This window comes from Passer domesticus, chromosome 16 (genome assembly GCF_036417665.1).
Source record: "Passer domesticus isolate bPasDom1 chromosome 16, bPasDom1.hap1, whole genome shotgun sequence".
NCBI classification, from domain to species: domain Eukaryota; kingdom Metazoa; phylum Chordata; class Aves; order Passeriformes; family Passeridae; genus Passer; species Passer domesticus.
The window spans coordinates 4,775,932-4,799,813 of record NC_087489.1 but is presented as its reverse complement, the minus strand read 5'-3'; the positions used below and the strand labels follow the sequence as shown (position 1 = coordinate 4,799,813).

General features: G+C 46.1%; 2 protein-coding genes across 4 annotated transcripts in view; one reads left to right on the top strand and one right to left on the bottom strand.

Annotated features, from left to right (window-relative positions):
* Positions 1-1,725: 1,725 nt before the first annotated feature.
* ACTR5 (actin related protein 5) lies at positions 1,726-10,775 on the bottom strand. Its single transcript, XM_064391424.1, has 9 exons — positions 10,371-10,775; positions 9,465-9,694; positions 8,466-8,635; positions 7,378-7,595; positions 6,866-7,048; positions 4,760-4,882; positions 4,086-4,225; positions 3,085-3,217; positions 1,726-2,630 (listed from the first exon to the last, which is right to left on the bottom strand). The coding sequence occupies exons 1-9, from the start codon at positions 10,752-10,754 to the stop codon at positions 2,385-2,387; spliced, it is 1,827 nt and encodes a 608-aa protein (XP_064247494.1). The 5' UTR covers positions 10,755-10,775; the 3' UTR covers positions 1,726-2,384.
* A 7,450-nt stretch (positions 10,776-18,225) lies between these two features.
* The window catches only part of ARHGAP40 (Rho GTPase activating protein 40), a 37,598-nt gene continuing 31,941 nt past the window's right edge, over positions 18,226-23,882 (top strand). For 2 of the 3 annotated variants that reach the window (XM_064391527.1, XM_064391523.1), the window contains exon 1: positions 18,226-18,406. The gene's annotated coding sequence lies outside the window, so the exon portion shown is untranslated. Of the gene's footprint in view, positions 18,407-18,502; positions 18,563-23,882 lie in introns of those variants that run through there. The other variant, XM_064391528.1, reaches the window with a different exon arrangement.

Genomic DNA, 23,882 nt, shown 5'->3' with positions numbered 1-23,882 from the left:
AGCAGCCCTGCCATCGCTTGCCAAAGGCTCTCACAGCAGCACTTTGAGATTCCACTCCACAGCAGGATTATTTTTCCTCCTACTGCTCCTCACACAACCAAAAGTCCCATTAAAAAGAGGCCTAGCAGGTGTCTTTTGGCCTGTTCCATTCTCAGGGGCATAAACCAATGACAGGAGACAGCCCAAGCCCCTTGTGGGTTTGGAGAGCCCTGTGCCACTCACATGGAAAACAACCAAATTCTCCTGCATAGGGGGATGAGAAAACCTTGCCACAAATGTCACAATGGTGAAGCTCCACAAGGACTCCAACACTACTGTTTGAAATTACACTGTTGTGTCCTCCTGCCCTCACACTCCTTCCATTTCTCTCCAATGCTCAGGTAGCACCACAGCAAGTCACTACCAGGGAACTGAACTGAAATGGCTAAAATTCATCCCATTCTGCAATTCATGATTTTCATGGTGCTGCTCCAAGCACCTGAGTGGCCACCAGCACACTCAGAGCAGCCTGTGACAGTGATCACCTAGTCCAAGTTCATCAGTTACTCAGCTTACTGTGGCACAAAGTAACAAATCAACAGCTAATATTCAGAGGATTATAAAATTATGCTTCCTTAAAGCTTTTTAAGCAGCTGCTCTGGCACCTCTTGGCAGAATTAGACAGCTCTGCTTTGAATTAATGAAAGAGAAGTGGCTGGCACGATTTGGCCACAGATTTAGAAGTCATATAATCATGATACCCTTTCAGGCCCTCATTCTATTACTGTTTTGTGCACAACACACTTATCTATTTAGCAGGCAACACCAAGTATCAGAACTATTTCCATACCTTGGGTAGTCCCTCTGCCTAAAGTAAAGCTAAAGATGGGTCAGAGAGGGGTCAAACAGCAATGGGACATCATTGACTCCAGGTCACTGAGATCAGAAAAGTCATCTTCAGGTGTAACTTGGCTGGTTTCAGCACAGCATGTTTTTCCACATTCTTTACCACCCACAGAATTCCCTTAATTGTCCTAAAAACTGCCTCCAGGCAGCCAGGGGTAGGATCAATAATCCAAACTTGAGGTCACCTGGAGGCAGCCAGCTCCCTCCTCCTGCCCTGCCCGACAGCCTGTGAGGAGCAGGCAGAGGCCACCAAGAGCAGCATCCCACCTGGGACTGGCCAGTGCTGGGTGCCAAGGAGCTGTGTGAGAGCAGGTCTGCAACAGCCCTTCCTCACAGGCTCTCTGAAGGACACTCAGTGCACAGCTGAGACCTCAACATTTGCCCACAAATTTATCTTTTATTAAAAAAATGTAAATCTTGGTAATACTTTTGAATTCAAAAATCTCACCCTATGGCAACCAACTTCAGCACAAGCAAGTTCCTCATGTTCTTTGCTTTGAATCTGCCAGATGACAACTTACCTTGATGCTCTGCAGCCCTTGGGGACACCAAACACCACCTCTACACCTTCTTCATATCAGTTACAGTCTGGATATTTTCCCCACTACCCTGCCTTTTCCAGCTTTTGCCAAAGTGGTGCAGTTTCCTTAGATTTGAGTTCAGCATTCTGTATGGATTATTCTTTTGGGAAAGAATGGAACAGCTGAATCCCCAAATTTAAGCTGGAACACTGTACTGCAGGACAGGGGCCTGGCTGCAAACCTGTTTTGAAGCAAGGTACAACCAATCAAATCCATCCTCATAGCTCTAAAGAGGTGAAATCACTGAAACACGTAAGTAAGTGGTAAAGCAAAAAACTTTGCTTTATTGCTACAACAACTTTTGATCAAGAAGTCCCATCAAAGAGCTGCCCTGCTCAGCCTGCAGAACCACTCAAGGGCAGCAGCAGGCTGGGCAGTGCCTCTGGACTGTGCTTTGTGGAGGGTTGTGTCTGTCTGTGCCCAGCTCTCCAGTTTCAGCCACAACATGGCTATCTCTGACATCGACGGAGACAAGAAGTGCCCCTGGTTATTTGGGGCTGGTTTAGCAGGAAGGAGATGGAACACAGCCCTCGGGAGGCAGGGCTGAGCTCAGCCCCGCTGGTGTCCTGCAGCACGGCCTGCCCGACATGTCCCGACACACGATTGTGACACGGGCAAGGGGGACACCTGCTGGGCTGCCTGCCTTGCTACAGCCCAGCTGCAACAAAAACCACATAAAACCAGGACATTTCATTACACCTTAAAAAGTGTAAAACACACACTCTCCAAAACCCCTGAGCCTTACTATGACAGTCTCTAAGAGGGAGTTTTCCTCTCCACGAGCTGCTGTGTGTGAGCAGCACTGAACTATGCCAGCGTGTCCCGTCCTCCTGGGCCAAGGACCTGATGGGACCTCAGCAGGCAGCGAGGCTCTGCCCTGCTGCACAGGAACTCTTCCCTGCAGTGCCAAGGACAGGGCTATGCCTGCTCACCAGGATTCCCTGTGCCCGAGGCTCTGCTGGGAGCCTCTGCTGCCCGTGGGGCCTGCTTGGGAAGGCGGATGGGAACGTAGACGTTGGAGGCACAGTGTTCCTTGAGGTACTCCCCCCCTTTCTCCTCATAGTCCTTCCTGCTGATCCAGCCTTCCTCACTGTTCATGTGCTCCACTGCCCAGTCCCTAGCCCCATACCAGGCATCCAGGACAGGGCTGGAAGCAAGGCTAACCTGGATGGAAGGAAAACAGAACAACAATGTCAATTCAGCACAGGAAAGGGAAGCCCTTTTTAGCCTGGTTACAATGGTATATGACACATAACTGAATTTCAGAAATTTGAGCTGATTACTCAGTGTCGCTCAGAAAGAGTCATGTTAACAATGGGTTCAAGTGTGTTTTCACCTTGTTATCAATTCCTAAGCAATCAATTTGCAAATTTCCAGCCAAACATGCTTTTGTGTGCATGCAGACTTTCCTTTTCCCTGCTCACTATGCTGTCTTCACAAAGAGCAACTGAATCTTTGCTTAACCTGCACCTTCTCAGGTCAAAAAGCTGTTGGCAGAGCCCTGCCCTAAAATCCCCTCTATGCCCATACTCTAAGTACCTCTGCTCTCACCTCACCCAATTCCATGTGAACACAGCAGAACAGGCTGCTCACATAAACACCCTGGCAATACACACACCTGAAAGGATGACTGGAATGGCCTCATTTCCAGGAGTTCCTTCTGGATTCTGGCTTTCAGTCCAGGGTACATCGTATTTCCACCCGTGAGGAAAACATTCTGGACAAGGATAGCCTGTTGTTCCTTTGAATACCTGTGAAGAATAAGAACAGCTTCAGCTTTTCTCAAGGACCTCTGCCCTACAAACTGGAACAGTTGTGGGGAATACTGGTACCTTGTCCCAGGATTCACTTTGAGAAACTTCATTTTCCCAGCACCAAAAACTTTCTTTGTTTGCTGGAAATTAAGGGGGTGGCAGAAAAAATCTGAAAGCACTCAGTACCCCATAAATCATCAACTGGATTTCCTTCTGGGGCTGGAATTCTTACCTCTCAGAAAATGTGATCTCCTATGTTCATACAGTTCAGGGGGGACATTTCATCAATGCTAATTTGTCTGGAAATGTCCAGCAGGCATGCCTGTACCTTAACTTTAAATTGCTACCCCTGATTTTGGTCTCCCAAAACCAGAGACTGCCAGCTCACTGTTGCAAGTGTTTGTTGTTTCCCTCAATAATGAGTTGGACCAGGGATCTCTAAAGTGAGGTCTGTGCAAAACAACTCAGTGGGGTGCGGGAAGAAAAATTGATAAATACATTTAAATAGTGTTTATTTCCCCTTGATCTCATTCTTTTTTAATTTCTGGTTTTTTGTGTATGTTTTAAAATGTTCACAATAGTTTAGTAGTAGCTGTAACTTACAAATACACATATATTGGAGGTGTGTGCTCAAAAATTTATCATTGATGGGGTTATAGATGAAAAAACTTTGTAGACTCACTGACTTAAAACAAGCAGAGTTACATGTGGCTTTCAGGAAGACATGTCTAACCTGCAATGCTTGACCCCACCAAAAAGAACTATTCAACATATTTTCACAAATTATTGCTAAACCCCCAGCATTTCAAAAGCTGGTATCAAATGAAGAATAGCTAGTTTGAAGTAAACAGTTCTGTAAACTCACCTCTCAAGGACGTACTGCATGGTTTCTGCTATCCCAGCCTGGTCCTCTCCTATCAGGGAGGGCTGGAAGACAATCTCTGGAGCCCTGATTCTTTCAGTGCCAAGGAAAAGCTGGTGGTACTCTGCCAGGTTAAACACGGGCTTTAAAAACATTGAGAAGTAGTGGGGAATTATGTTAAAGAACAATAATATTCTATAATATTCTTCAATAAGCAATGTTTCCTAACCATTCTGTACAAAAACCTAAATAGTAATGCTCCCACAGAGAAACAGCACTATGCTAAAGGTTCCAAAAGTTCAGAGAAGCTGGACTTTTCCTATAATTTATTCTGCTTGGAGCCACTTAATCCTAAGGCTCAACCTCACAAGTGGAAAGCTGTGTCCACTGGGATATCAGGCTATGGATCACAGACAAAAACACTTGAGCTGAACTTTTTTCCCTTAATAACACAGCACTGTTACACCAGGCACTGCCTGCAGAGTGAGCCAAGAGGGAATTCTCATCCTAAACCACCAGCTAAGATTGCCAGGATTTCTCTCTTCATGTCCTGTTCAGGTAGTTTAGGCATCTCTTAGAGCAGGCAAACCATGTTTGCATGAGGAGAAATGTCAGCAGACTGGCTGGACAGCTGGGATGCAAAGCCCTGGCACAAGGTGTAAATACAGAAACCAAACCTGCACTGCAGCAACTGGCTTCTCAACTTCAGGCTGCTCCTCAGCAAATAAAGGCTCAAACTCATTAATACTTTCCACATCCTCCAGGGACTGTTCACTGCCCAGTGGATCCAAGTCAGGAGTCTGGAAACAGAAGAAGTTATGGTAGCTTAGCTCAGGTGTGATTTCAGTTCTGGTGACATGGCTGGAAAACTCAGGCTCCTCAAATCTCAACTCTTTAACATGCCTGAAAGCAAATACGCCCAGGAAATAGAAATACAGACATTCACACAAAGCACAAAAATCAAACACTTCCAATAAATTTATCCCAATGCCAGCTCAGAAATGCAGGCCTCAGTCACCAGGCTGAGTGCCAGGATCCCAGGCAGCCATGTCCCTAAGCATAACAGCATGTTAAAACTTAGTAAAATAGCTTTTTATATTGGTTAAAACCTGGTACCCTTCCAACACCTCTAAACTGCTCTATAATTACCATTAAATTCCCTATTTTGCTTGTGTGGGACTGGAAAACAAATATTTGCTAGCTACAAAGGCACCACACAATTTTTGAAAAGTTTCAACTGTCTAGTATTTGCTCACAGGATGCACCAAATCCCCTTTTATTTCACACAGAAATGAAGCTCTGCCCTAATGAAAAGCATCGCTCAAAATCCTACAAGACTCCTGTTGTGAGGAAGGCACTGTTTTTAATTATCTTCATTTTTTTGTGTTACAATGTTACCTCTGGGATTTTGTAGCTAAATATTTGTCTTGGTTATTTTAAACTTGAAACATTTGTTGCAATGCCAGGATAAGATAAAATTAAGTCCGTCAAACATTCTTAAGCATCCATTTTATATCTACTTAACCAATTCAATCAATCAAACTGAAGTTTAGAAGTGTTCATTGTTACAGCAAAAAATGTAGTCTCATCAAGTCCTGTTAAATCAATTTCATTTTTTATCTTCTAAAAAAAGGAAAAGGACAAAACCAGAAAGATACAGAGAACTCAGCTGAATATCTGGTCTTACAAAAGGATTTTGTGATAATTCTAAGTGCTCTCTCAATGCACAGACCAAGTAACAAAGCTTCTGGATTCATTCTGAGGTCTGAGATTGCACCCAGCAAACAGCAGGGGTGTGGGAGATGTTGGAATTTAGGTACAGTCACTGAGAAAAATCACAGGTAACTGCTAATCTTTCAATTCTCTTTTTTCTAGAGTATCTTCTTTATACAGAAGGCAGAAAGATTCTTCACCACAATGATAAGCCCATCATCTCCCTGAATTTTGTTGAAGCAGAATCATTCTGATTCTTGCACTGATAACCATAGAATTATGGAATGGTTTGGGTTGGAAAGGACCTGAAAAGCTCATCCAGTTCCACCCCCTGCCATGGGCAGGGACACCTTCCACGAGACCAGGCTGCTCCAAGCTGCCCTTGAACACTTCCAGGGATGGGCCAGCCACAGCTTCTCTGGGAAACCTAAATTAGGATCTCCCCTCTATGCTTCATTTTCTGTTTTTCCCTCTACCTTCTCCCTGAACAGAGGCTGAAAAAGCTAAAAAAGTTGTATCTTATGTGACTTGAAAGGCAATTAAAAGCACATGCACAAGCAGCCTTAGAGCACCTCCTGGCAGCAGCTGCTGTGTGCTGGGCCTGTGTTAGTCTGGCAAAGCAGACAAGGAGCTCCTCATCTTCAAGACAACTCCAGTAACCAAGTGTAGCAATTAATCTTTCATTAAGGAACCAAAACAGAACATGCTGCTTAAATGCACCAAAAATAGACGGCTACAATGAAGGCAGGGTTGGTTCTTTACCATTTAACTTCTTTGCACCTGAAGGGGAAGAATAAAAAGGAAAACAAATACTTTTTTAAACAAAAAGATGGATGGGTTCTATCTTTATCTCCTCTGTATATTTAATAGAAAACTACTGAAGATTAAGGATGGTTGTCCCAGGACACTCTCTGAAAAGAGAGAAGCAGTTGCCAACTTAATAATGACTTGCAATGTGTTAAAGAAAAAACTTAGCTCACCAATAGAAGTCTAAAGGGACACATTTTCAAGCACAGAAGTTTAATTCATTCAGAGATAAAATAAGCATTATCTTGGTGAAAACATCCTACCTCTGGCTTGCTGTCCACAACATCCACTTCAATATTGACTTCTGACTGTAGGATTTTTTGCTTTGTTTGTTCAACAGACAGACTCAATTTGTTGATGTAAGACTGAAGCTCTTCTGCAGAGTCCATGTTCAGCTCCACCAGAGCTTTGTGGAACTGATCCATCTGACCATCTTCTAAAAGTTCCTGTGGACAGATCAGAGTAAGCTGTGATGAACACGACAGGGCAACAGCAGTCAGCAGCGATGTACAGATACTCTGCTTGCATGACTAGAGACGATGATGTGCACACTCTGACAGCATTTGAAGTAGTTCCCAGAAGTGCTGTTCAGAAACTGAGAACATCCCCTGCATCAATAATCTCTATTAACTCACAACTAACCTTGGCAAGCTCCTATCAGGGAACACCCACGACAGTCACAGCTTCTTTACCATGGTGTGTGACCTTCTGCTAGAGCCCTGAGGGCAGCCTGCCCTCCTCCCAAGACAGCACACTGCAACTCTGCCTGCATTACCTGCACATACAGCAACCTGTCCAGCCTCTCCTGGTCCAGCTGCAGCTTTTCCTCCCGGCGCCGCGCGTTCAGCTCCTGCAGCCGCCGCAGCTGCTGCTGCCTCTTCTCCTGCTTCTCCTCAGAGGCCACCGTGCTGCCCAGCAGCTTGTTGGAGAAAGGCAGCTGCATCTTGTGCACGTTGTTCTCGTAGTACTCTGGGCACCGCCACTTCTGCAGCTCTGGCCATTTGGAAAGCAAAATAACTTTTTGTTCTGGCAGCTCAAAACGATGGTTTGTGTGTTGTGCGCACCTTGTGTGAAGGATGAAAGGTGAGGAAAGAAGGCAAAAAAAGTGCAAGCACAGCATTTTGTCGCCTCTTGGCAGCTGCTCCCAAGCTTGGCTGTCCCCTCTGAGTGCTGCCTCCAGGTCACACACGCAGTGCAGGCAGCTCTGAGTGCTCTGACCTCCAGGAAACACCAAGTACTACAAAGTGCAAGTGCACACTGAAGTCCCTCTGCCCAAGGGGAGGGAGAGCACTCACACATTTCTAAGGAAGGCTCATTTACAAGTGACAAATGTAAAAAAACCACTCTCTTCAGGCACTACTTCAGATTACATTTGCCATGGAAGTTTTAAAACTTCCTTAATTCAAACAAAGTTATGAGAAATGTCCTGTGCAACTTAGGAAACCTTAAAGCAGATACTAAACACAGAAATCCTAACCCACTTAGAGGTTTTGTTGACGTATAAAGGAAACAAAAAGCTCATTTTAAATTCTTTTAAATTTAAAATGAAACATCACAATTTTCATTCACAGAGAAATCTGAACCAATACAGATTTTTTCTTTGTAGTAGTAGTTAAATTTTATTTCTGGCTTAATTTTAAATATTAAACTGCTGTTAAATGTAAGGCAGATTACCACAAAGAAAGCAAAACAGAAGTTGAATATTTGTGGAAGAATTCGAGCCGAGCTCAAAACAAGGGGCAGAGAGGACAAACCAAAAACATTGCTAGTGGGGAATTATGTTAAAGAACAACAACATGGGTGGGTGAACACCACCACCAAAGTGGGTGAGCACCAGCTGGCAGTGACTAGAGGTGGTGTTACCTTCCAGGTAGTCCTGGGCGATGTAGCTGTGCTCGTGCAGGATCTCCTCCATGCGGCTCAGCGTGATGGCTGCAAAGTGCCCGGGGTACTTGAGCTGCAGCAGCCGCTGCAGGTACACGGCAGCCTGGCACCCGCCCAGGTTAATGCGCTTGCAGTTCTTGGCATCCAGCCTCAAAATGCAAACAGACACAGCTCACGCTGGGGGAACTCACAGCAAATCAAACACAGCGCCTGCTTCCCACAGAGTGTTTGATTTCTGCTGATGAACGTGCACAGATAGATATTTCAATATTTCAGCTATCAGAGAATCTAACACACCTGCTTTTCTCAGGCAACAGTGAAATCACTGCTGTGTTCACTATTTTATTGTGAAAGGCTCTGCTCTGCTTTTAAAAAAAAACCCAAATGTTAAATAATTTTGGCTACAGCAAAATTATTTAACATTTGTTAAATAATGTTAAATAGAGATGTTCTGCTCTAACAACAGAAGTGATGGGTAGTGGTGCTAAAAGGGGTTTTTTAACCTTTGTGACATTTAGTGGTTGGACAAGCGTAAACCTTGAAAATTTATTACCAGGTATAATAAAGCCATCTCCTGCAGTAAGGATTAAAAAAGAGGAAAAAAAAAGGCAAAAAAATGAATAATCAAAATGATAAAAGCCTCCAGCACTGCAGAACTCTCACACACAGAGCACTTCCCTTTGTCCCAAAGCTGCTTTAAACCCTAAATTATGTTTGTTAATGCCCAGTTTCACCTGAGACACATATCCCCTCTCCCTCTGAAAGTACACATCAGGGCACAACTAAAAACCAAAACACAACATCTACAAGAGCTGCACTGCTTCTTCAATTCAAAACTCAACTTAGCAAAGTGTGCAGACCTGGTTTTAACTCGTCATAAATTACTCCAAGAGTTCATAGTGCAGGGCTGGAGGAACAGGCATTTCCATCACTTGAAAAGCCAGTGGCTGCACCAGACTTCAGACACTCAGAACTCACCTGCCTTCTAAGACTGGCAAAATGTGTGTGCACTGGTACCCTGAGGATATCACCAAGCCACTGCAGGGCCAGCTCTGCCTCCTGTTGTGGTAAAAGCTGTACAGGCTGTCCACGCCATAGGACACCTTTGGCACTTGGTAGCATTCGAAGAGGAGCTCAGACATCATTTGCCTTGAGTACAGAGGGTTGCAAACTGCTTCTGTCAGAACAATTGGGTGATCCACACAGCCCTGGGAGAGACAAGGGGAAAGAACAGTCATAAAGGTATGAAGGGAAAAGCCAGGGTTAGTTATCTCTGCTTCTTCTTTTAAGTACCAGCAAAAAATCCTCCAAAATGGGCACAAGAAAGCAGTTTATGTGCAGGGCATTAATCATGGAAGTTAAATAATATCTAGTGTTTAAGAGGGTAAAAAAGATGTAAATGTTAATTCAACCAAAGAATAAACTCATAATGGTGGAAGAGAATGGGGTTTTAAAGGCACATATAAATTATTAAAAATGTAAATAGCCAAAATCCATGCAATGAGGAGAGTGAAAAGCAGTGGAAGTTTAATGTCACTCAGGGTAAAGCTTTCAAACTGGTGTTGTCATGCAGGTAAAGGGCTCCATGGTCTGAGAAGCAACTCTCAAGACAGCTGGGCATGCAGTGGTCAGCAAACACTACTAATAAGAGCATTACCCAGCAGTAAGTTTAGGGGAGTAGATGAGGAATTAAGAAAAGATTCCTCCCTGCGAGGCTGGTGAGGCACTGGCCCAGGCTGCCCAGGGAAGCTGCAGCTGCCCCATCCCTGGAAGTGCCCAAGGCCAGGCTGCACGGCAGTGGAAGCTGTCCATGCCCAGGGCAGCGGGTGGAGCGCGGTCCCTCCCGACCCAAACCACCTGGGGACGCGCCGGGCCCGGCCGTACCTGCGAGGGCACGCCGAGGCGCTGGAAGACGTGGTCGAGGAGCAGCTCCTGCAGCTCCAGCTGCACGGGCACGTTGCGGTCGAAGGGCGAGCGCAGCAGCCAGCGCAGGGGCTCGGGGCTGCCCAGGTCGTTCCCCACCTGGGTCTCTGCGCCGGCCCCGCCGCGGGCCCCGCGGCTCCGCGCCGCCAGCGAGCGGAACCGCAGCAGCGGCTCGGCGGGCACGGCGGGGTCGGGGCAGGCCCATCCCGCCCGCGTCTGGAAGGAGCCGTTGTCGATGACGAGCGGCACCGGCTGCGGGCTCCGCACGGCCGCGCTCGGCTCCAGCACCGGGTCCGGGGCCCAGCGCGCGTCCCGGAACGCGAACACCCGCGCGGGCGCCGCCATGGCGGGCGCGCCTCCCGCCCGCGTCCGGCCGGCAACGCGGGCCCGCACCGGGGTTCCGGGGCGCCGCCGCTGTGAGGCGCGGGGTCTCGAATAATGGAGATAATGTTAAATGGGTGTGCTCCGTAATGTGAGACCTTTGTGTGCTGCCAAGAAGAGGAGATCTGACCTGTGGGACAGGGAGCAGCCACCACAGCACAGAATCATGGAATGGACCTTAAAAGATCTCGTTCCAGTCGCTGCCATGGCACCTTCCACATCCCAGGGTGCTCCAAGCCCTGTCCAGCCTGGCCTTGGGCACTGCCAGGGATCCAGGGGCAGCCACAGCCTCTCTGGGCACCCTGTGCCAGGGCCTCACACTAAAAAAAATCTCTTCCTAATATTGAACCTAAATTTCCCCTCTTTCAATTTGTACCATTCCCCCTTGTCCTGTCCTGCAGCTCCTGAGGAGGAGTCACTGCCCAGCTCCCCTGGAGCTCCTTCCCCCACTGGAGATGTGCCATGAGTCTGCACACAGCCTTCTCCTCTCCAGGCTGAGCAGCCCCGGCTCTCCGGCTGTCTGAGGTGCTCCAGTGCCCTCAGCAGCTTCGTGACCTGCTCCAGCAGCTCCGTGTCCCTGTGGTGCTGCTGACACCACTGCTGGTTTGAGGTGGCCCTCACCAGAGCAGAGCAGAGCAGAGGGGGACAGTCGTCTGCTCCGACCTGCTGTCATCCCTTACAAGATCATTTGGGTTGGAAAATGCTTCCAAGATCATCGAGTCCAACCTACGACTTAAGGCAACCATGTCAACTGACCAGAGCCTCACCCAGCCCTGGATATTGTCCTGCCTGGGCTGAGGGGCCCAGAACTGGGCACAGGAGCCAAGGTGACCCTCTGCAGAGCCCAGCACGGGGCAGGAATCACTCTCCTGGTCCTGCTGGCCACAGTGTTCCTGACACGGGCCAGGGTGCCATGGACTTTGTTGGGCCCTGGGCACAGCTGGATCATGTTCAGCCACTGTCCACCAGCACCCCCAGGGTGGAACCTGCCAAGGTTATCTTAAATTGGGATGTTCTTCGAGGCAAGACCTTTGTGTGTTTTCAAGCCTAATGAGCAAGAAAGGAGACCTGGTCAGTGGAACAGGCAGCAGGATCATCCCTTAGTCAAGGGCATCCTGAAGCTAACGAGCTTTAAGGATGTAGCAAATGAAGATGTTGATGTATCTCTATCTATATATTGCTAACTTGGCAAAATACTCAAGGTCCAGGTGTCCTAGAGCTGAACATGTTCATTATAATGCTACAAAAGACCCTTCCCCCGAGAATGCCCAGAAACTGCTCGGCTGATGTAACTTGCATGGAATTTACTAAGCAGTCCTAACCAGGGCTGTGCTTGGAAAGTCACTAACTCTGAATTTTTGTACAAATAATGGCAGGGAAAGTCCACGGGGGTGTGCTGGATTTCTGGAGTACCACTGAGCACCCAGGCTGGGGCAGCTCTGGAATAAACAGTGTCCCTCTCAAGTGTGTGGTTATTGGCTTGCTGCACACCAGCTAACAAATCCGATTTTGTGGGTACCACCGTCATCCTGGGGCTGGGCTGTACCCCTGCTCCCCTTCACACAGGGCCCCCAAGCCCTTTAAATTTTGCTGGGACACCTCCCCAGTGGTTGTGGCTTGTGGGGAGATGAAAGCCCCCAGCCCTGGGCTGTGCCACTTGCCCAGGAGGTCACTGACACAGCCAGGCATCTGCCACTCCTGTGCCACCAGGCAGGGAATGGGGAGGGCCTTTCCCCCTTATTTCACCCCCCTTTCCCAGGGGAGATGGGGTTCCAGGGTGGGATCCATCCTGCCATGGCAACAAGGATGTCCCAGGCTGGCTCAGCTCAGTGACAGCCAGCGTGGACTCCAAGGGCTTCCCATGATATAACTGAGACACAATTCATCATTAAAATTAAACAGATCACAGCTTCAGCTCCTTTCCATCCCTCTCAGCACTGCAGACAAACTGTCAACAGCCTGATTTCCAGAGGTGCCCCCAGCCTGCCACCCCCACTGTGTGAAATGGGGACTCAAATATTGAGCATACTTGAAGCTCAGGGCTTTAATGGCTTTTCTCACTTGTTTACCCAATTCACAAAGCAGGGCTAATAGCTTTCTTTTATCGTGCTAAGGTGTTATTAATGTGAATTAATAAGAATTTGCAGAGTTCATTTAGATCTTGGGATTAAAAGGCTCATTTCAAGGGGCTGTTACTACATAAAAACAAACACGCTCACGAGCAAGAACATTAAATGCAGGCAATCATTTGTAACGTGCATTTACATTACTGCTTTCTTCTCCTGAGAGCTACACAAACAATCTAGTCAAACAACTCTCTGTGAGGTAAGCAATAGATTATGGCTTTATTTTATTGAAGGAGAAATCCACAGTGTGATGAATATCAAGTTATCAAATCACATATCAGGTTCCTCCTTTGATCACTGCTGAATTCCTTTACTCCTAAGCAATGCTTTTATAGACACACATCCTATGAAATGTGCTAGTTGCCTTTCTTGGAGGGAAGGGGGGCAGAAGGGCAATTAAAATGTAAAGGTTTATTTCCCTAAAGGATTAACTAATAGATGAGGATATACAGAATAGGCTAAAAATAGAGTCTATATGGGACATACTTGTGCTCTACATTGAATAAAAGCCCAGGAGAAAAATCTTGTAGCTGCTCATCCTCTACACCTCTCTGGAGGCTTGAATCTGTTCTGTTCTCAGGAGCAATCTTGGCTACTCAGTCTCAAAGTGGCCAAAGCACTTGGTTACCTCCCCTGTATCCAAAGACAAGAACCATAACTACAGTTTTAACATAAGCCTGGAAAGCTTCCTAACCTGTATTTATCCTCTAAATAGCAGCTGAAGAAAACGTCTGACTGGCTTGGCCTTTCTCAGTTGTTCTGATCCCCTATTAATCCCTGCTGCTCCCTCCCCAGCACGGGGCTGTCCCCTTTGCTGATTTACCACTCCTTTCTTGTGACCACCAGCGCTGCAATGAGAGTTATTAAAAGGTGGTTAGAAAGGGGAGCAGTCGGGCTGTTCTAAACTTAGAGTAACCTGAAGCAAGCCATGAGGTATCCCCTGGTTCCTCTGGTGAACGAGCTGACCTTTCCTCTGCTTTTCTTCTGGTTCTGCTTGCCTTTTGTAATGCTGCTGATCGTCGCCATTATCTGGCTACAGCTGCTGCTTAATGAAGGTAAGGTGGGCAGTTGATCAGGTAAAATGCTGCTGCATAAAGTTATCTTCCTCTTTAGAGCTCTCTGCTGGCTATTTTTAGGTTAATGCCACTTGTCACTGCAGGCAGCTAAAGGTTTGTTGGTACTGGTGGTAGCATACAGAAAAACCAAACAAATTATTAGGCTTTTCTGCTAAAAATGCTTATAAGACAACCAAGCTGCTCCTTACCCTTCCTACACTCTCTCTTTTTCTCAGTGGTAATTTGATTTAAGAAGGACAAAGGACAAGTAATTTTTGTAGGTTTCTATTTCAAAAATCTCCCAGAAAGCAAGCCTAATCCTCTAAATCTGTACACTTTAAATTCTGGCCTCACAGTTCTCTTGCACCTCTCCTTTTTGGAAAGGCATGGAGGGTTTTACTGGGGGAGCTCATAAGGAATTCTTTTATGCTGAGGCTGATAGAAAGTTTTGAAGGGAGTAAGACATACACTTTCATTTATTTATGTGTTTTCCCAGGTTTTTTTCCAATCCATCCTGAATTTTTTCTTTTAACGTGTCAGCAACCAATAACAGGCTTTGGTTTAGGCTAATAATAAGTTTGTTGTTGCACTTGTGAGGATAAAGCCTTGCTACTGTGCTCTAATGCTGGAGAAAAAATCTAATCCCAGCTGAGGAAGTTCAAAATCAGTGACAAAATATATATTTTACATAGCTGTGCCACATCCTTACACTTCAGTTGAGTGCTCAGGTTTTTGTCTGGACAGAGCGATTCTCTTGATGTTTTGAAGGAGATTTTTCAGGTTATTCTTGCTACATTTACATTGACAATTTCTGGCCTGTAATGACTGCTCTTAGCACCAGGCCTCCAAGTGTTTCCAAAAATGCTCTAAATTACATTTTAACCAGTAAGACTAGACACATCACTAAATTTTTACATACCAGCATATTTACAGAAGAGGAACATTAAAGCTTTTCTCAGTTATAAAAATACAAGTACTCTTTTTAATAACTTCCTGACTAATTCCGTCATATCCACTTCCTCTAAGCTAGTTTATAACAAGCACAAGTGAAAAGGTAGTGCTTCAGCTTCTCCTTTAATAAAATTGCTGATTAAGAGATAATTAGTTAAAATTAAACACTTGTAAAGGCCTTTTATTGTCTGGTTTGGTTTGAAAGTCCTTTATTTCAGCTGGAAAAAGTTCAGAGGAACCTTGTCCAGCTCCTTGTCCAGTTGGAATGTGCAAGTCTTGCAGCCATGGGGAAAAAAGTCACATACAGGTGTTTTACATGTTCTTTTTTAACCTTCTTCTAGCACAGATGCCCAGCACAGAAAAGATTGAGAAAGAATCTCCTGATGAACCTGAATCTGACTCCGAAGATGAACTAACAGAGGAAGAAAACCGGAGTGATGCATCCAGTACAGAGATACAAGAGGAGTCAGAGTCCAGGGGAGCTGTGGGAAGACTGAGGCCCAAGCCCACTTATCTGAGCTCAAATCCTAAAAGCCAAAAGCAAAGTCTTCTTGCTGTGATCTCAAGCAGCTGGTCCCAGAGGCAGAAGATAAGATATTCCCGTGCTGAAAAGAGCATTTTCTGTAACACCCTGATGGTGAGTAGTGGGACCAGGCTGCCTCCTTGCATATCTACTGCTTTTGTGCCTCAGCTCTGACTTTTTTCACCTCTGCCTGACTCAGAGGCCTCTTGGGCAAGACAAAGCTCCAAGATTTCAACCAGGTTTCTGCCTGGTTAATAACTAACTGGAGGTTTTATTTTCTGCCTTCCCTATTTGTGATGACTCCTGTTGTAGACGAGGTAAAGGTAACACAAAATTGAGCAGAATAACTATCATGAATATGTGTGTGTGTGTATATTTAAAGGTACATATGCATATTTTAAAAGTCCTTGAGAACTGCATTTAAAATGGCAAAATTTGCTACTTATTCCTCTGAGATAAGAAGTTTAACTCAACCGTGCGTAAAAACTCTCCTGGTATTTATGGCTGGTACTATGTACTTTTAAAAAGTTGCTTCAGATTTCTTACAGTGGAGCATGTGACTGAAAATAAGATGTATTTCACTTGCTCAATAAGAGCTGAGGCCAGAAGTCTCTTTGCAAGCACAGCAGCCCTAATCCTTTTAGGCTTTACACAAATCCCAAAAGATAAATTTCAAGCAGTGGAAGAGCTTCGTGTCTTGTGTGTCTTCTCTTTCCCTGTGCCTTGACTGTCTGTTCCTTTGCAGAAGGGGCTCACAAGGGAAAGCTGCTCTGTGCCTCCAGTGTCACTATTCCCAGTCCTGTCTGCTCAGTTACATTGCTGGGAGTTTTGAATTGCAGCAACTGAGGTACTCACTCATGTTTCCTTCCACCAGTTCTGCTGGAGTGCAAACCTTGCTTAGGCTGGAGTAGCCAAGCCCTGGAATCATCTTAACCACTGCAGTTATTTGACTAACACACCCTGAAGCTGAGCTTTAGCATGGCATCAGCAACACCTCAGTTGAAAGCATTTTTAAGACCATTAACACCACCAAGGTGGTACCAAGTCAGTGTAGTAACAACTTATTTAACATTCATTAATTTCCTAGTTTTTCAAAAGGTAACAGTGCTAACAATGAGCTTGGTCTTGTCTAGGGTACCTTTTAGTGCTCCTAGAATTCCTCATATGTACAACTATTGACTTGGACACAGCAGCTTGAACTTGTGTTTTGTAGGACATAACATTTGTTGGGTGGGTGAGGGAAGGGAACAAGCACTGGTGTTTGCAAAATCCTGCTGAAAATGGAACCTCTTCCCAAGACATCATTGCGGTGACAATTGAGTTCTTCCTTTTCTTCCCCAGCTGCTGTGCTCCTTGCTTTCTTCTCTCACCCAGAATTTTGTCTGCCTGTTGCTCCAGACCTTTAACACCCTGAGGACTCTGCTGCTGCCATCCTATCTGGTTACCTACATGGCTCAGCTGTTTGCTTTGCTGAGTGAAAGAGCTGGGAAAATCCTGGGCTCCCTGAGTCTGGAGAGCAGAGGACTGCTGCTTTCAGTCCTGGGGAGGAAACTGCAGCTGAGCCAGGCTCAGAGAACCACCTCAGGGTGAAAACAAAGCAGGGAGTCCCATGGCAGTCCAGGTCAGCATTGGTGACAGCTGCTGCAGGATGGCAGAGGGAGGGGAATTCCTGAGAAAGAAACCCACTCCAGACTAAGCACTTTCTCAGCACAGCTCAGCTGCTTTCAGAGTGTTGTCTGCCTAAATGTGAAATGGATGACAGCTGCCAATTTCTTGAGGGATAAGCTCCTTTATTGCAAGGACCAAGCACTCGACCAGTGATAGTTTCTGCTCATCAACACTAATCTTTGATTTCAAATAAATAAGATCAAGACAATCTCTCTCTGTAGTAGTTCTTACTGGATTTTAAATGCAATACAGCCATAGAATTATTATACTCATAGTTCAATTAACACTTTTCTCATCTGCAGCTTGTCAGTTCTCAAAGTAGGAAACGACTTTTCAACGCTCAGGTCTAAGAAATGAAGCAGCCCTACCTCCAATTAACAAGAAATAATTAAGCCCTCAGCAGAAGCTGAGCATGCATGTACCCGATTTCCGTTCGGGCTTTGTTTTTCAGCACAGCTGGCAGGCTGATGGAAGGTAGATTACAGCCTAGAGAGGCACTCGCAAACAGCTCGATTTAACCAGTTATTGGAGCCACAGGGAGGGGTTTTGTAGCCTAAGGGTTTATCGAGGTGCTGGGTTTGAACAGAACAGCTGTGTGCTCTTGTGTTGATGCACACGTCCAACACACTCTTTTGTTTTCAAGAGGACCTGAATCACAAAGTAATTCAATGAGCGCGCTGCCGCTTGTGACGATCATTGTTCCTGCTGCCCGTGTGCGGTGCCTGTCTCTCCAGAGCCTTACAGGGCACACTGTGCAACACCAGCCCGCAAAAATGATGAAACCTGCCCTGGTTGTGTTTGCTTTTCCCACCCCATGCCCTGAGCCCCGCGTGGCCAAATATTTGGCCATGCTCTTAAATAAAACTTGTTTCCCCCATCTTTATTTTCGCGGCTCCTTTCTTTGGAAAGGAAAACACAAAAGAAAAAGAAAAGCTGTTTGCCCAGGACATCCCCCTCTGCCGGGAGGGAGCTTCGGGGTTCTTCTCCAGCGGGGATCCCCGTTTCTTTCCCCGCCTGCCAGCGGCGAACGGGAAGGGCTGGATGCTCCGGGCAGATGCGGAGGGAGCGGGCGGGGAGCGGGGCGAGCTCTGGAGGGGCGGGACGGGGGCGGAGGGAAGAAGGGTCTGCTCTGCTGCTCTCGCCTCCGCCGAGCTCCGCGCCCGGCCCTGGGCGGCTCCGGCCAGCTGAGATGCGGGTCGGGAGAGCCCCCCGCTTTCCTCTCCTCCTCCTCCTTCTCCTCTCCGGCCGTGCTCTGCAGCGCTGACCGCCCCAGGTGGGCACTGACCTCTCCAGGTGGGTACCGACGGCCCCAGGTGGCTGCTGACCGCCCCAGGTGGGCACTGATCTCTCCAGGGAGGCTCGGACCGCCCCAGGGGCACTGACAGTCCCAGGTAGGCACTGACCGCCCCAGGGATGCTCTGACCGCCCCAGGGGCACTGACAGCCCCAGGTAAGGTTGATGCTCGGCGCTGTTCAGGGGCTCCGGCCGTGCCCCGCAGCCCCAGGGGTCTGGATGTCGAGGTTGTGCACCCCTGAATTGTCGTTTTTCCCGCAGAATTTGGCTTCTGCCCCGGTGAGGAATGGGGGTATTGTCTCGGCTGTACTGACATCTTAAAGCTGTCTTCTCTGAGCTAGCGAGAAGGATGTTTGCTGGTGGGGATCAAGGTTTTTCTCTTCACCTTTTCCACCATGCACCCTTAAAATGTGTTGGCAGAAAGGCTTCATCTGGCAGCTGCATTGTTGGGGATGCCTCTATTGCAGCCGAAGCCCTGGGGATGACATCTCCTCTCTCTATGGGATTTCACTTGTTTAGGCTGCTTGAGTCTTTTAGACTGTGTTAACCTCTGCTCAAAAAGAAACCCTGTTATCTTGAGGTAGTTGCCAGAATGCCACAGTTTAACTTATAAATGTTATACTGGGACCATCACTGCAAAGAAGTGAACGAACTGAGGTGGGTAAATAAACAATCTAAAGGTCTAGGAGAATATTGCCTCTTGTACTACATGACGATGTTCTAAAGCCTGGTGCTACCAAAGTGTATGCTTTGTGTAGTTTTTAGTCTGTGTAAATACACTCGGAATAGCTTCAGCTTGGCTGGGCTGGCTGTCCCTGGCAGTGTCACTGTTATAGCAGGGAGGTTGGTGCCAGCTTGCAAAAACCTGCTTGAGAAAGCTACTTTGAGGACTCCTAGTTCCTGCAGAGTTCCCCAGTACCACAGCTATGCTGATGGCACTAGTGGTTTAAACCTGGTTTTCCTGTCTTTGAGCTATGAAAAATAATGCACAAATAAATATTTGGCTGCTAAGAATAGGACTTTTGTGTGTGAATTTAGCTAAAAGTAGTATAGAAAGGGCATTTTGGTTCTCCTGGGGGTCAGTGCCTCTTACAAGAGGTTGGTGGTGTGTGAGCCTGGCCTGGGGAATGGACACAGATCTACAGATGAGGGGTCTCAGTTTGAAACCCCTGTAGACTTTTTATTGTGAAAACATTTATTAAAATATTTCTTTTCCTGAATCTGGCTGTAATGCCTGCCCCTGTGCCTGTCTTTGATGGGCATTTGGAGCTCTCAGCATGAATTTTGCATGACCTTGAAGCTGCCTTGTAGTCTGCAAGTGCTTCAATAGCATCCATGACTTTGTGCTTTAATTTCCTTTTGCTGCTGTGTGCAAAAGTTGCTTCCTGGGCATCATCAAGAATGTTTGCAACTTTGGATGCTGTAGTGGAGCTCCTGCCAGTGTGTTTTTTTTTACACTGACCATGAATAGTTTTGGATTTAATTCACCTGAAGGTCTCTTGTTCACCTGGTGCATCATTTCTCATCTGCATCCAGCAGCTTCTGTCCCAGAGCTCTTCCATGCTGCAGCAAGCAGGTATTTTTCTCAGCTTTAAAGATAGCAAAACCTGGATTGAACACTTTGGAGCACAGCATTAGTAAGAGTTGTAATTTGGTAGTTCCTTTTGGCTGAAGTAAGCCTCCTGGGAGGTGGAGGATGCACTTCTCTGTGCCAAAGTGTACTGCATGTCTTTTGTGACCTTTTGCACATCATTTAATCTCCCTGTTTTCTCCCCTTCTTGTTTGTAAAGCTCTTTTTTACAGGGGTGGGGTCTGTTAAACATTAAGACTCTGTTGGGAAGCACTGTATGTATAAAAACATAGATAACAATTTCTTTCTCCTCTGGGCTCAAAACTCTGGAAGATGTTGGTAAAAAAGACCCAAACTCTAATCTAGTGTAAACTGAAGTGACCTAATGTGTTTTGGTGGATTTAAGTGATAAACATATCTCAAATCACTATGTCAAAGCATTTTTAAGGTCCTGCAGCATGTGGGGATCCCTAACTTGTCAGCAGGACCTCTCTGAGTAACAGCTGGGTGAGCTGTGGCTGTTTACATCCTTCTCCTGCAGGAGTCATGGGATGATTTAACTTGGTTGACATCTGTTTCCAGTAAAGAGGAATTTGGGTTCTTGGGTCCAAGTGTATAAAGAAAAATAACACTGAATGTTTGGCTCAAGATCCCAAGAGGGCGCAGCAGCAACAGCAGCTGAGCTCTTGGGTTAATCAAAACACATTTTTGAAGTAATTTTTTAAGATATGGGAAGGAAAAAACCATAACTTTGTTTCCCACTTCACAACATCTTTGATTAGTTGGATAGAGAGTTGTGTTACTTGTCAAAGCTTTATAAACTTCAATGGGTGAGTGTCCAGCTTGCCTTAAGGAAAATATCACACACTGGAGTGCTGAAATGGGAGCCCAAAGAGATGCTGGCACCTCGGTTCTTTACAAGACCCAGCTGGCCAAAGCTTTCAGAACCCTGCTCTGGCTGTGTTTGACCCTGCTTTAAACTGGAGGTTGGCTGAGGTGGTGACCTGAGGACACTTGAGATGGTGCAAACTGCTCCAGGAGCAGTGTCCTTCCCTGTCTGCCCAGCAAAGGAGCCTCCACCCCTCCAGGGCCTCCTTAAAAATCACTCTATGATTTGCACTGGGATCTTCTCTTCTGGGTAGGGAGGTCACTAGGGCATACATGCAATACACTCTTTTTACATCCTTTAAACACTAAAAACTACCATACCTGAGCAACAATATTGTATATTTTAGCTTCATATGCCTTTTAGGCTCTCAGTTCAGCAAAATATTTTTTAATTGGGGATGTTATGGCCCATATGCTTCTATTCCAAGCAGTTTAAATGCTTTCAGTTGGAGACATAAAAATATCTTAGTTGTGACATGATGTTTGAGCCTTCCTGCTGCGGATGCAAAATCCATATGGCAACAAGGCTTAATTGAAACCTGCTGGAGTTACTTTTCTCCTTCAACATATTATATTAAATATTCCTTATGCAGCTGACTTGAAAGGACTAAGCCTTAATTAGATATTTCTAATCAATTAGTGCTTTTGGAAATTCTGTTCCTTTCCACGACTCATGACTTTGGTTTATGTAAAGCACTTCAGTTTGGTGAACTACATATCAAGTACAGCCTGTGTGATTTATTCATTATTCATTCCACAGACTTTAGGTGTAAGTCATCCACTAGAGAGTTATGGATGGGGTGGGTAAGTCCTTCCAGGTGTGTTGTGTAGTGGAAAGCTTGTCTGAAATCAGAACTTGTTGCTTGAAGAGTTGGGTCTCTAAATTGCTTTGAGCTTCAGATGTTTGCAATATCTCCTGGTATTTGTTGCTGCTTGGTCAGACCATTGGGTCAGTTTGCAGGGGAGTATGTTTTGTGATTGCAATTAAGATTGGAGAAAGAAATACAAAAGCTGATGTAGCTTAAAGCATACTCCCCAAAGCAAATTACTCCAAGAGTCTGGAATGTGTTGGTGGGAGGCTTCAGTTTTAGTGAGATGTTGCTCCGTGCATGCAGGAGTCCTTCCCTTCCTAAATAATTGTTTCCATCTGCAAGACTTATTCCATCAGCCCCCAGGGCTGCCAGTGCCTGGACTGCTGAGCTATTAAAATCTGTGTCTCTTGTAAGAATGACGATCTTTCCCACTAAATATTCTGTGCCAGCTGTGTGCAAAGGGAACTTTGCTCTCATCATACAGAAAAATAATAGGGCAGCCCCCGCTGGGGATCTTTTAGAACAAATAATATTCTGGTATTTCTTTCCCGTACTTTCAAATTTTTAGAGGGAAAAGTTTCAGAACCCTTGAATCTTCCTGCATAACATCTGGCAAGCCCCCTGTGAATTCACTAGTTCTCTGAAAGTTTAGTTCTTCTATAATACGGAGTTTTGGCCATCTGTGATAACTTCAGTTCTGGTCTGTGAGGTGTGCTCATGGACATGCACACTCCCATCACACAGTGAAGTGACAATAGCCTGCTTGGCCACTGCACACTGGTGGGTCAGCAGTAGCAAACTGGGCAGCCTGGGTATGAATGAAGCACTGACAGGAGGCTGCTGGCCAAGAGTTATTTTATATTCCTCAGTTATCCTTGGATCACCTAGGGAAGCATGAGAGATGTGTCATTATAACTGAGAAACATTGGAAAGGCGCAAATCTGGAGTATTGCTCACTCCCTTGCCTCTGCACTTTTCTCTTTGAAGGCTCTCATTTCTGAATTAGATTTCAAGTGGTGAACACTGGAAATAAAGGTGGGATTTCTTGTATGTAAGCCCTTGAGTGAACATGAGCCTGGAACTCTCGCGAAGCCCATAGCAGGTGGCCAATGTATAATGGAACTGGAAGGATATCCTCTTTAGGCAACAAATAAATACAGCTTTGCTGATGAAAGTTGTTTTTCTCGGTCAAGGTAAAGCTGGGACAATGTTCCTGTTTGAAAGCAGCGGGGCTGACACAGTGGAAGGAAATCCCTGTGTGTCCCCCAGCGGAAGGTGAGGCATGCAGGGCAGTGTATACATCCCTGCAGCTGATCTCCCAGCCCCTTGTTTGGGGCAAACATTCCCCAGCCCTGGCCTCCCTCCAGCCTGTGCACAAGCAGGGTAAAACGAGATAAAGGTAACAGCTGTATTTAGCTGCAGTGTTTCCTTTGAGTAACGGGAGAGGAAGGATCCCTCCTGGGAGCAGCCATATCCCTCATCCAAGGGTTTTGGAGTTCATTCACTCCGTGCTTCCTACGCTGCCTTGGCAGCACTGCAGGCACGAGGCTGCCGGATGTTTGCAGGCCAGGAAGGGTTTGGAGCAAGCACAGAGCTGCCAGCTCCCCTGGGAGAATCCAAGGCTTGGTGAAATACCAGCACTCACCCTGGAAAAAGCTTTTTTTGAGAACGGTTTTTTGCAAGGCTCGTTTTAGCTGTAATAATGTGTTAGATGGAAGGAAACTTAACTCTGGAGTGGAATTGGTAAATAAGATCAAGAAATTGCTGCTTTAAGGCATTCCTGTGAATTCTGCTAATGTGGTCTGTGCAGTTTTGTAGAGGATTAGCATCACCTCATTGTTCCCAAAGCAGATGGCAAAGGAAAAACAGTCTTTGTAAAGGTCAAGAAGCTGCTAGCTGGGGGTCTATGAATATCATTTAACCCCATAAAAGTTCTTTTTCTGACACTGGCTCTAGGTCAGGCATCACAGCTCATTTGGATCTGTCAGAGTTCCAGGAGGATGTACACTGTGAAGCCAGCTTTATTACGTGAGCTCATCAGGTAAAAAATTCAAACAAGGGCTCAGACCCCTCTCAGTGGGATGGTAACTTATTAATTCTATAATTAATTGGTTAATTAACAAAGTCCCTAACTCCCATGCTTATGAGGAAGCCAGTTTCCCATCTGATGGTGAGAATGCTCCTCCTTGAGCATGGTACAAGTATC